This window comes from Sesamum indicum, linkage group LG13, assembly GCF_026168435.1.
Source record: "Sesamum indicum cultivar Baizhima isolate 11 linkage group LG13, ASM2616843v1, whole genome shotgun sequence".
NCBI lineage: Eukaryota > Viridiplantae > Streptophyta > Magnoliopsida > Lamiales > Pedaliaceae > Sesamum > Sesamum indicum.
In genome coordinates this window covers 382,501-396,101 of record NC_142669.1, presented here as the reverse complement: position 1 = coordinate 396,101, position 13,601 = coordinate 382,501, and the positions used below count along the sequence as shown (strand labels likewise).

General features: G+C 46.7%; 1 protein-coding gene and 1 long non-coding RNA gene across 2 annotated transcripts; both read right to left on the bottom strand.

The window, feature by feature from the left end:
* Positions 1 to 327: 327 nt before the first annotated feature.
* Positions 328 to 1,757, bottom strand: LOC105179936 (uncharacterized). The gene is made up of 2 exons (XM_011103594.1): positions 1,097 to 1,757; positions 328 to 980 (listed from the first exon to the last, which is right to left on the bottom strand). Exons 1-2 carry the CDS (start codon positions 1,755 to 1,757, stop codon positions 328 to 330), a joined length of 1,314 nt encoding a protein of 437 aa, XP_011101896.1.
* A 10,115-nt stretch (positions 1,758 to 11,872) lies between these two features.
* On the bottom strand, positions 11,873 to 12,451 carry LOC148784345 (uncharacterized). The gene is made up of 2 exons (XR_016063771.1): positions 12,125 to 12,451; positions 11,873 to 12,059 (listed from the first exon to the last, which is right to left on the bottom strand). It is a non-coding gene; the product is annotated as an uncharacterized LOC148784345 (long non-coding RNA).
* Positions 12,452 to 13,601: the final 1,150 nt, after the last annotated feature.

The window sequence follows — 13,601 nt, the reverse complement described above, 5'->3', positions numbered from 1 at the left end:
CTGACTAGAAATGAGCTCTTAGTGCCTAAGAAATTTCATGAGGGTCTTGAGATCCTTGCGGGTCCCTTTCGAGAAGATAATGATATCGTCTGTAAATGCCAGGTGGGAGATGTTCTTGCTGCTCCTTGCAAAAAAATTCATACGGGGTTGCCGTTGGAAAAGCCAGTCAAGTCCTCTGGATAAGCATTCTGCTGCAATAACGAAGAGCGTTAGGGATAGAGGGTCGCCTTGTCTGAGGCCTCGCATCGACTTGAAAAATCCCACCCCTTCACCGTTGATCAAAATACTAAACCAGCAGTTTTCGATGAGTTTCTTGATCATGTTAATCTAGTGTGTTGGGAAACCCACTCTACTAAGCATTTGGTAGAGGAAAGTCCAGTTGACACGGTCATAGGCTTTTTCCATGTCAAGCTTGCATATGGTGTTGCTCAAACTGCCATTTTTTCCAAGACAGTGGGAAAGTTCTTGTGCAAGGAGAATGTTATCAGAGATCATGCATCCCTGGACAAAATCGCTCTGGGAGGGGGAGATGATTTTGGGAAGCAGTTTGGCCATTTGGTTGTTGATGACTTTGGATAGGATTTTCCCCGTGACATTACAGAGGCTAATGGGCCTGAAATCTTTCCAAGTGGATGGAACCTCAACCTTTGGAATGAGAACGATTGTAGTCGTAGTGAAATTTTTCGGAGGGGTAGATCCCGAGAGGAAATCCAAAACCGCGTCGTAGAGATCTTGACCAATAATATCCCAACAGCATTGAAAAAAGTGTGCCGAGAATCCGTCGGGGCCTGCCGTACTATCAGGGCACATGTCAAAAACAGTTGCTTTCACATCTTCAATTGTTGGGGTAGCATTAAGATGGTGCCGATCCTCCTCAGAAAGAATATTAGGGACCCAATGAAGGTCGTCAACACTCACCCTGTCATCCATTCTGAAGGCCTGCGTGAAGTACTCAACAACCGAAACTTTGATATCTTCCGCTTTAGTGAGTGTGGCTCCATTATGTTGGATTTTGTAGATCCTTGATTGTTTCCTCTTTTTCTTAGTCAGCGAATGAAAGTACTTTGTGTTTTTTCCCCCTCCTCAAGCCACTTACAAGCCGCCTTCTGTTTCCAGTAGCTTTCTTCAACAGATAAGGCAAATGTTAGCTCAGCTATTGCTTTGTTCATTGCAATGAGATTCTCATCCGAAGGGTCCCCATCGTATGCTTGTTCCGCAACCTTGACTCTTTGTTCAGCATCCATGATATTTTGGAAAATATTCCCAAAAACTTCGGTGTTCCACAACTTCAAAGCCGCTCTAATCAGGTGGAGCTTCTGTTGGAAGGCAAACATTCCATGGCCATGGATAGGATGCTGCCATGAAGTAGTCACACAGCACTTGAAATCGTGGTGCTTAGTCCACATGTTTTGGAAATGGAAGGGTGTCGGACCTGTCTTCATTTCTTGTTTGACAAAGAGAAGGAGCGGGCAATGATCTGAAACGTTCCTTGTGAGGTGTTGAATACGAGATAGAGGGAATGCTTGGGTCCACGTGTGGGAGAATAAGAACCTGTCAAGACGTTGCCAGAGTCTGTTCCTAGACCAAGTAAATTTAGAACCCTCAAATCCCGCATCCTGAAGGCCACAGTCCATCATCATGTCCCCAAAGTCCTCCATCGTTCTAATCTTTGGAGCAGCGCCTCCTTTTCTTTCACTACAGTACAAAACAGTGTTGAAATCGCCTCCAAGGAGCCAAGGTTCTTGTCCCTCATCCATGTTTCTGAGCGCATCCCACAATTCTCGTCTTTCTGCTCTGGTATGTTTACATAGACCCAAGTGCACACTATTCCATTTGGCCAGAAGTCTGAAAAGATGCGAAGGTGCAGAAATTGCTCTTGCGAGATCAAGATATTACAGTCAAGGTCTTCTTTCATGAAGCACCAGATTTTGGAATTGGAATTATTGATGACCTTGTCAAATCCCAGTCTTCTACAGAAATATTGTTCCTCCAGTTTCACCTTTGGTTCAATGATCACGAGCATTTTCGATTTGTGTTTCTTACAGTTCCAATGCACATATTTTTGTTTATGGGCTTCTCCAATGCCCCGAATGTTCCAAAGGAGGTCTTCATACGAAACGGGGTGGGGTTGGTGGCACCACATGTTTTGATCTACTTCTAGTCAGAATTCTAGACACTTCATGCACTTTTGGTGTGTCAAAGTCGAAACTGATGCCTGGCTGAAAATCCTTTTCACTGGATCCTGATCGTGTGTGCTTTGCTTTCACCGCACAATCTTCCATTGACAAAGACGGCGACGCCGGTCTGCATGGATCCTTATCCTCGTTGGAGTGATCACTGTCCATATGTGCTGATTCCTTTGCCTTTTCTTCAACGAGTTTAGTTTCAAAATCATAGTAATTCTCAAGTGGTGAGGGAAGTTCGTTAGCAGCTTGGTTAAGGGTACAGGTCTGTTGCTGATTTCTAGAGATTCTCTGATCGTCATCACCTTGTTGTTGATCAGATTGATTCATTTCGAGCACATGCTCCCTATTCTTCTTAATAAGCATAGTAAAGGGGTTGGGGGAAAAGGGAATAAGAGCAACACATTGGAGGGGAGCCTTCATTCCTACCCCCTCACAATGCCCAACAATATCATCATCTCTCAATTCCTCAACATTAGAATTTAACTCATGCACATTACACATATTTGATGCATTTCTATCATAAACCACAGGCATATTATCAATGGTATCATTACGAGCAGTTAATATCTCATCATTATCAATATGTAAATTAATATCATTGATAGCAAAAGATTGGGGTTCACCATTAGGTACCTGTGTATACGAACATTCACCTCTCTCAGTCCGTTTGCTACTCTTTTCTGCCTTTCCATCAAGCGCTTGTTTGGCAGGTGTGTTGGTAGCTTCTTTCCCTCTTTTTTCCTTGCCTTTCCCATTCGTCGTAGCAGCAGGCTCCTTCCTCTCCTCATTTCGATGACGAGGTGCTGGTTTTGGGTTGTTCCCTTTGGAGTAACATTCCAAGTCCTGGTGGCCAACATGTTTACATAAAAGTGCAGTATTTCCGCACTTCTTCATACTCAACTTTCTGTACGATCGAAATACCATTGATCTGGATATCGAATTCTTGAACGAGCGGTGTAAGCAGATCGATTTCAATGCAGACTCTAGCTTTTGAAAGCTTGGACTGGTTGAAAGTGAAGTCATCAATTTGCAGTGGTGTTCCAACCATACTAGCAACCGCATAAAGAGCATCCTTATGGAATAAGTGAGCTGGGAGTTCGGGGAAGCTAACCCAGATAGGCACAACAGAGGATTCTTGTGCAGGAGTAAATGTAGGGGTCCATTTGAATACCCGCATCGGATAACCTTGTATATACCAAATTCGTCTCAACCAGAGACGTGAAAAATCCGTTTCATTCGACATGGATATGAGAACATGCTTAGCATTGATCATACTAACCGTAAAAGCTCCATAGATTCCAAAGGCACGGATGCAGAGAGCTTCAGCGAGCACATGGACTGTCGCGAAACTCTGATGTGTGCGAAGGCCGGACGAAGGTGGGACGGCACCTTTGTGGCCGCACAGGCCAAAATTATATGAAAATGATATTTTGCTGCATTGAAGACTAGCAGGCCTGTGACAAGTAGTATCAGAGCCTCGTTGCCTTCACGGGACGAGGTGTGTTGCGAACCTGGAGGACGAGACCCTCCAGTCGACGAATGGAATATGAGCTCTGATACTGTGACAAGTGGTATCAGAGCCTCGTTGCCTTCACGAAACAAGGTGCATTGCGAGCCTGGAAGACGAGACCTTCCAGCCGGCGAATGGAATATGAGCTCTACGTTTGATGTAGAGATGAGTTGAGTTGTTATCAGTTGAGACCATCAGTTGAGACAAGATCAGACCGGTGTGCGATGGGATGATTTTGGGGGACGTCTACCTCTAAGAGGGTGTTGGATAGAGTCTTATGCAAGCTTGTGTGATGCTTTAGAGAGCAAGCGGCTACGTTCCAACTTCACTGTTGTTGGTTGGCAGGTGAGTGAGCGCCGCAGATGTGTGGGCGAGCTGTCACGGACTTCAGAATTCACTTGGCTTCCCTAAGTGAGAGGGGGACATGCCGATGAGTCGGATGGACTGCGAGTGCCATGTTTGTGAAGTAGAGGTAGCAACCATGTGTGCGGAATGCCGCAAGTCAAGAGGCGGTCCGAGCGACATGGCGATTTTGGTGGACGAGATACCACCTTGAGCTGAGAGGGATGGAATGTTGGACCACCTTCTCAGTCTGAAGAACCTTCGTGAGGAGAAGGATGTGCTGAATATTCATGAGCTGAAGCATAGTTGCACATGAGGTGCGTGGAACGAGCCACCCTTAGGGTTGCAAGGAGTGGACGCTGAGACCCCTTTATGGGCAGTTGTTAGTGCAAGCTGTATGTGTGGCAGAGAAGAGTTATAGGATGAAATGCTATTGTGGTAGATGAGGGTGCGTTACTGGAGATGACACGCTTCAAGAACCAAGGAGCATAGACATCCATTTTGTGAGAAAGACAACTTGTCCGGCGGTTGAGTGCCCATCAGGAGCACGAGTTTGAGCACGATGGAGAACATTCCTCGACAGGATTCTGACACCATAATATGGGCTCTTCGGTCTAAGATTTCCGAGAGGGACTATCGTGTGGATTTTCGATGGGAGCAGCAGGCTTCATCGATATTGGGAGCAGCAGGCTCCATGGTCATCATGAGCGACATGGTGTGGTCGGCCGAGTAGGGATTGGGAGCGGGAGATTCCAACCTTGTTAGCGTGGCCGAGACGAGAGTTGTACATCCCTTTCTTATTTGTGATCGGACCGATGCGAGACTGGCGTTTGGAGTTGCTGCCGGACGGGGATTAAGAGATCCTATCCTTGCAGTTACGGTCAAGCGCTCGGGACGAGACAACGAGATTGTGTTTTGCGGTCAAGCTTGGTCATCAGCTAGATTTGGGACAGGCGGTCTCATTTCCGTGGTGGGTTGAGCGGTAACCCTTTTGAGTGCTGTTTGGTTCACGAGTGGTTTTGTTCCGACAATTGGGCAGGTGGCCCATGTTTTGTGGTCAAGTTAGGAAAGCTTGATCGTATACCGGATTGAGGACAGTGACTCCTTTCGGTGCGGGGTTGAGTGATAACCCTTTTCGGCCCACGAGCGGCGTGGTTCCAACAACCAGGCAAGTGGCCCATTGTGTGTTTGCAAGTGTTTGAGTGTAGTCTACCGCAGAGGTGGGTCCGCGTGTTGCCGAGGGCGGCAATACATCGAGTGGGGGAGAGAGTGTGAAGTGTGATGCTGCCGAGACTCCACACTTTCGTAACACAGACTCCACATTTCCTTCGTTCCAGATCAATTCGGGTGTATTGAGGCACTGTCTTGAGGAGCATTGGAGATTTGAGAGGCGCACTTGATAAGACTTGGAGCATAGTTGAGAGAGTCTGGAAGAGAGTGTAGAGCCAGGCACAGATTTCGAAAAGAGTGTAGACACAGACTTCCAAAGAGAGTGTAGAGCCAGGCACAGACTTCCGACTATATTGCGAAGCGAGTGTAGATGAGTACATAGACTTCCATCTTGAGGCGATCAAGCGAGTGTATAAAGGCACTATTTGTTGCGAGCTACCCAACACCATAGGAAGAGAGTGTAGTGTGAGGCGCAGACATCCGTTCATGTTTAGTGTTGATTGAGTGCATCAGAGACACTATGTTTTGTGGAGGAGCAGCTTAGCATCGCCTTGAGGAGATTTCGTGTTGTGCTGGAGAGGCACTTCACGATTGGAGTGCTCAAAAAGAGCAGGAGGTCGGTCTGGTGTCGCAAGATACTGGGAGAGTATTGGGCACCACATACACCTCAATCCTTTGTGTATGTGTTGACTAGGATGTCAACAGATCGAGTAGGTGAGTGACTTGTGGACGACGTGCGGACAACTAGGCGATGTCAGCCAACACGCAGTGGACGATGACTCGTGTTGTGCAGGAGAGGCACTTCACGACTGGAGCGCTCGAAAGAGCAGGAGTGGTCTGGTGTCGCGAGATACTTGGAGAGTATTGGGCACTGCATACACTTCAATCCTTCGTGTATGTGTTGACGAGGACGTCAACAGATTGAGTGGGTGAGGATCTCATAGGTCGGCTATTACCTGTGCGCGACGTGCGGGCAACCGGGTTGATGTAGGCCAGCATGGAGCGACGATAGAGCGCAACCTTGGGCGCGAGTACAAGCTAATGTGCCGAACAGAGTGCTTTGATGCGGGAACAAAGTGCTCTATCCTTGGAGATGCTGAAAAAGTGCACTCCTCGGCTTTTTCTGTGTTCTACTCTTGGGACAAGAGATTATTTTCTTAAGCCTATTATAAGGGGGACATGATACGGTGAGCATTAGCCAGTCCTCCCCGTGCACGACGATAGTAGCATGAGACGACGTCTGCACAAAGTGAGCATCTCTTGGGGGCATGATGGGGGCCTTCAAGAGCCGGCTCTAGGCAGCTCGTGAGCGGAGCGCTAGAGTCCCCGAAGGGCTTGGAAACCTAATGGGCAGTGTAGGGCCAGGATGGCCTACGTAGGGCGCCAATTGTGCCCAGAGGCTCCGTGTGGTGTGCTAGATTGCCCCGCGGGCTGCGAGTTATCTGAGGCAACGCCTCTCGAGCGATTGGGTGATCGAGGCAAGCATTCAAAGACCTCGTGATCCAACTCATGGAATGCGCTATTGAGTTCTAGCCATCCGTGGGGGTCCGTTGGCTAAGGATAGACGGTCAAAGGACAAAAGGTAAGAAGGCATGTCGGGAATAGCCGTGCAGGAGAATGGGAAGGTGTCGGCATATCAATTAGGACTCGGACTTATGATGCTATCCTACTTGGGCGAGACATGGAAGGCGGCCATGACGAGGGCGATCGCATAGGATGTACCGAGTGTGTTGGACAAGAGATGGGCGTTGCGTGCGCAAGCGTAGTGCCTTAATGCCGAAGCGGAGCGAGGATGCCCCTTGCCATTGGGCAATGTGTCGACAGGTTCCGAGATGATGTGCAAGACGCAAAGGCACGGATGCAGAGAGCCTCAACGAGCACATGGACTGTCGCGGAACTCTGATGTGTGTGAAGGCCGGACGAAGGTGGGACGGCACCTTTGTGGCCGCACAGGCCAAAACTATATGAAAATGATATTCCGCTGCATTGAAGACTAGCAGGCCTGTGAGACACGGGGAGGTAGTGACAATAAATAACAATACCGGGCTCTATGAGTCTGGTAATTCGAATGGGTACAATCTAAATCCCTTAACGAGGATCTATTGGAGTGCAAGTCTGGTGCCAGCAGTGATTTATGAGCGTCTTCCTAAGTATTGTGGGGCTTGCAAGCACTTAGGACATGATGAAGATGAGTGCTATGAGAAGCAAAAATCAAAAGCCCCACCAGTTAGGCCTGAAAATAGGGATGGTCCTCCTCCACCTATTCCTGATCAGGAGGATCTTCGGGTGAAACTGGATGCGTAGCGGGCGCAAAAGAACTTGAGAGATTGCCGTAAAGAAAAGCATGTGGCTTTGATGATGGTGCAGCCCGATCTCGCCTTGGGGCTAGTACTAGTGGCTCTAAGGAGGCGGAGGGTGAATCGCATGAAGTTGCATCTCATAAAGATGTGTCCAAAACAGTGGTGGAAGAAGTGGTGCACTTGCCGGAAGACGAAGATGACGGAAAAGTGAAACCTGGTCATGTCAAAGAATCAATCGACGAACACCATTCTAGGAATGAGAAGGAGACAACGGTTCCCGATGTACATCCGATGGTTCCTGAGTTGGGAGAGTCTGGTGGTCCATCTGACACGAGGACTGAAGATGAGCAGGTAGAAACAGGTGTTGTGCCAGCATAGCAGATTGCAAGGTGTGAGCTGACAGGATGTGTGGTTAATACAGAGAATCAGGAGTTGCCTAATTGTGCTACAGTTACCGATGATGAGGTTTTGGGGCCGACGGGGGAGGACGTACATCAGGTGGATGAGGAGGATGTCTCTAGGAGGTTGGCGCACCATCGGCGAGGTCGGTCCATGGGAGACACATCTGCAGACCATTCTGCTTCGCCAGATCGGCGAAAGGCAGTCTCCCCACCCCGTAGGATTATCACGAGGAGTACTATACGATCTACTCTCCCTTGATAGATGAAAATATTATTTTGGAATGTTCGGGGAATTGGAAATGATCCTAGGTAGAGGGTCTTGAATCGAGTTAGAAAACAACATCATCTGGATTTCTTGGCTATCATGGAGCCTATGATCTCCCTTGAGGGAAGGTTTATGGCGAGGCGGCTGGGATTTCATGAGGTTATTTCTAATTGTGTGAATCAAATATGGTTTTTCTGGAGTCCGGAGGTACGGTGTCAGGTTTTATTAGATCATGAGCAGTTTCTGCACCTCCGTTTGGAATCTAATAAGTGGCCAAAACCGTTGTTTGTTACAGCGGTATATGCTAAATGCGATGTGGTGGAGCGACGGGATCTTTGGGATGGCCTTCGATTGATTTCGGTCGGCTCTTCGCCTTGGATTGTGGGAGGGGATTTTAATACTGTCCTCTGTCCAGAGGAACGGTCGGGGGGGGGGGGGCTGCACCGAATGGTATCGCAATGTCGGATTTTCATGAGACTATTGCAGACTGTGCCCTTACACATGCCGATTATACTAGGAGCCCTTACACCTTGTACAGTTGTCGGTTGCGACAACGTCTAGATCGGGTCCTGGTGACTGATAGCTGGATGGACGTATTCCCGAAAACACAAGTTACTCATCTAGAGCTCTCCAAATTGGATCATCGTGGATTATTGGTTATTGGACTATTATGACGCAAAAGGCATCATCTTTTCGGTTTCAGCATATGTGGATCACACACCTGGGATTTCTTGAGGTTGTTCATCGGAATTGGCAATACCCGACGATCGGGAGTGGTATGACTCGCCTTCAGCAAAAACTGACTCGTTTGAAGCACTGTCTGAAGGAATGGAACAAAACAGTATTTGGGAATGTGTTTGATAGGGTTGCAGAGGCGGAGCGAGATCTCAAGAGGCTGATGAAGCATATGATCTTGATCCTTGTGATCGCACGCTTGTGGAGCGAAATCGGTGCTCGGCTGTGTTGGTTCGGGTGTTGACTCAAGAGGAGGCCTTCTGGAAACAAAAGGCCGGAATCAAATGAGCTAAAGATGGGGAACAAAACACGAGATATTTCCACTCTTTAGTGAAGAAGAGGAGGTTTCGTGGTACGATCTTTGAGATACAACATGAGGGGGAGGTTTTAACTGATCCAATAGCAATTAAGAGATCGGCGGCTTCTTTCTTTGAGGAGCTCTTATCTGCAGAGTCGATGTTCCCAGATGAGATGGATCGGGACTGCTTAGAGGATGGCCTGACAGATGAGGATAGATGTTTCTTGTGTGCCATGCCAACGATTGCAGAGGGTCGGGAGGCTGTTTTCAGTATTGAGCCAGAGAGTGTTGCAGGACCAGATGGATTTGGGGCGATTTTCTATCATACCTGCTGGGATCGCGTCTCAAAGGATGTTTTTAGTGCAGTAACTGAGTTTTTCCGTGGCATAGCGATGCCGAAGAGTTTCACAGCTAGTACCATCTCCCTTATACCTAAGACCGCCAGCCCAGCTTCTTGGAGTGAGTACCGGCCGATAAGTTTGTGTAATGTTACGAATAAGATCTGCACGAAGTTGATGTCCATCAGACTTGGGCATGTCCTACCGAAGGTAATATCTCCATCCCAGAGTGGGTTTGTCCCGGGACGATTGTTGAGTGATAATGTTCTTTTGGCGCAAGAATTAATTCACTCATTGGAGTCTCACCGGCCGGAGGCGAATGTTATCTTTAAGCTTGATATGGCCAAAGCTTATGATCGAGTTAACTGGGAGTTCCTCTTTCAAGTCTTGCGGCTAAAGGGTTTCCCGCAGCGCTGGGTTGACTTGGTGGCTAATGTTGTCTCTAACTGTTGGTTCTCGGTCTTAGTGAATGGAGAGCATGCTGGATTCTTTCATTCGACACGAGGCTTGCGGCAGGGGGATCCGCTATCCCCGGCGTTATTCGTGCTTGCTGCTGATTACTTATCTCAGGGGCTGGATCGACTTTTTGCGGCGCACCCAATGATGTATTACCAATTACCGGGTCGGGTTCGGGTATCCCACCTAGCATATGTTGATGATATGATGATCTTTACTAACATCTGCAGGCAGCACATGGTATTGCTCCGTGATTTTCTCCATGCATATGAGCGAGTGTCGGGACAATGGATAAATAGCGAAAAGAGTTCTTTTATTCTGAGTCGGCAGGTGTTGTCGTCACAGTTGCAAGAGGTACAACACGTTATGGGTTACCAGTTGAAATATCTCCTAGTCACATACTTGGGAGTCCCTCTGTACAGGGGCAATCGGAAGGTATGTCTATTTGATGCATAAGTAAGTAGGAGGGAGGGAAGGAGGGATGAGCATGGAGTTATTTTTTATATTATTGCGTGATGGATCTATACAATAGATTAGAGCATGATGTACATTAATAAAAAAATATATTAAATTATAAGAGTAAAAAAGTAATTTGGTATGTAGTAGACACACCTTAAACATATATATCTCACCACACCATATAATTTCCAACACCCTATAAATACCAAAATACTAATTTTTTAATCCAAGTGACTATTCATTGGCAAGACACCTTTTCTCTTGAAAATTACACATTTTGGGAAAATTGCATTTCACCTGGTGTGCAATTGTGCCGAGGTAAAATTTTCGATTTTATCCTTTAGCAAAAAAACCTCGACCACATCATTGGCGCCGTCTGTGGGAAACCATTATCTCGACACTGAGTATGCAAACCAGGTCTTGGGCGTTGGCGGAACAAGACTCGCCTCGTGAACAGTCACCATCTCAGGAGGTAACCCCCCTGACTCATGAGCAGGTATCCCTCAATGGGGAGATTCCTCCTGAACATCAGCATACCTTTCTCCTCTTTTGATTATTGTACTTTGAATTTTGAGTTAGGAAGTTAGTTTTCTTGTCGTAGTCCCAACAAACGAAACAAACTTAGACATAGAGATACTTGAAGTTTCACGAGGACCCTAGAGGCAAAAATCGTCATTGTCATATAGACAAAAGTCGCTATTGCCCCGGGACCCCCTAAATGGAACTTTCATCGAGATCCTCATCAATAATGTTGCCCCGGAAACTTTACATCCCCTTGAAGTTGGTGAAAGACCGACTCCGGGACATGAAGTATCCTTTGAGGCAACATCCCCTTATCAAATTCTTGAGGCAAGGTCCCCTCATAAAAATGTTGGAATCAGAAAATTTTACCCCCCCTTTCGAAGTTGGTAAAAACCGAACTATGGGGCTTGAGCAACAACATCCCTTGAGGCAACATCTGGCGAATACAGGTTATAAGAGAACAAAACAACATAAGTGTAGTGACTACATTTATGAACATAGAATACTATCGAGTTACCTACCAAAATTTTCAGCCTAATGGATGGTGAAGAAATCACCCCAAGAGGCTACGTCCTTAAAAAAAATTTGCGCCTCTTCACCCTCTCCGAAATCTCGGGGGGCTCCATTATCAAATATAAAAATTGTTTACGGGGAATCTCATCTCTTGAAGATGACATCGAATTTCTCAAAATAAATGAAAGAGTTCGGCGCGAAATATGAATAAATTCTGAATAACCTCTACTAATAAAAAATGAGAGCAAGTATTGTTAAGAAAAATTTGATGGTGTAGTGGTAGGAGTTCCTACTTGCCACCCTTTCGACCTGGGTTCAAAACCTAGGGGACGCAGAAATTAGCACCTTCTCAGAACACTTGAAGACTCAAGCCAAGCTTATGTTCAGAATTAATTATATTTGCATACACCCACTCCGGAATTAAGAATATATATATTTTACACTTGACATCATCGGCTTTAGGTGCTGGTGGGTGTGCCACAAAAACAGAAACAAATGCGTACTATTACTTAATGGTAGTTTGGTATGGTTGAGGTGCCCTCAACTTCTCTTCACAAACCTACCCTGCAAAATAACAACAATAATGATCATGTGGGGTGGCGTGGGGGATCAAGGAATAATGAATATACCTTGAGACGAGGGCATTTCTCTGCATTAATCTTTCTAACTTGATACCGTATTTTCTTGGAGAAGAGTCTCTTCTGTCTCTTCTCCTTGTACCTCATCACACTCGCTTCCCTTTGATTTCCATTTCCCCCCATCATTCCATTCTCATCCATCTCCGGAACCACCCCCATACTGCTTTCCTGCCTCCCCCGCTGCAACATCATCATACCATCAACCTGTACATATACATCACCTGTCTTAAATTTGGAAGAAGACGCCACATTAATCAACTCCAAAGAGAGGCCCCCCCGTGACTAATAAGGTGATGATGGGTCCAAGAACAATTTCAAACCCCATAATAAGGTATGTCTATTTGATGCATAAGTAAGTAGGAGGGAGGGAGGGAAGGATGAGCATGGAGTTATTTTTTATATTATTGCGTGATGGATCTGTACAATAGATTAGAGCATAAATCAATATATATATGTAATGCAACAATTGTTACGTGACATGCTACAGGGGTGGGCGATGATGAATCTATCCCACGGAGGAAGGCTGGCCTTGATTCGAAGTGTGTTGCAGGCTACGCCTTTACATCTACTTCACGTAGTTCACCCACCTAAATCTGTATAGATAACCATTGAGCGCATATTCAATGGTTTCTTTTGGGGCTCGTATAATGGTCGTCGGCATATCCATTGGTCTTCATGGGATAAGATGTGTAGCCCAGTAGCAGAAGGTGGTTTGGGTGTTCGGAGTTTGGCGGAGTATGTTCGGGCTTTTTCCATGAAGCTTTGGTGGCGATTTAGGCAGAAATCATCCTTATGGTCGGAGTTCTTGCATGACCAATATTGTAGGACCCGTCATCCTACTCATGTGCCGTATAATCGCAATCATTCCTCTATTTGGCATCGTCTGTGTCGCATTAGGGATGTGGCGGAACCACTAATATTCTGGACTTTGGGCCAGGGTGCAGTGTCTTTTTGGCATGATAATTGGTTCGGTGAGAAGCCTTTAGCCCAGTTAGTTCATGGGGCCCCTGACACTATGGAGCCGGTATGCTATTATTGGCATGAGGGAGAATGGAATGTCCCCAGGATCTTCAGGATAGTCCCACCACATATTGCACATGTTATCTGCCAAATTCCTATTGCAGTGGGACAACGGGACAAAATTGTGTGGACCGCGACGAGTAATGGGACGTTTTCCACGACATTGGCATGGGAGGCCATTCGAGTGGTATCTCCTCAGCGGCAACTTTTTACAGATATATGGCACCGTTCTTTGCCGCCAACGGTGTCTGTCTTCTTATGGCGACTTTTCCAGGATTGGATCCCGACGGATGAACGCATGAAGCGAAAGGGATTTAGTTTCCCATCAAAATGCCAATATTGTGATGCAGAGGAGAGCATCTCTCATCTGTGTGTTGAAGGGGCAGTAGTTCGAGATGTGTGGCTGCACTTTGCTAACGTTTTTGGGCTTCAACTTTGTGAAACGGGG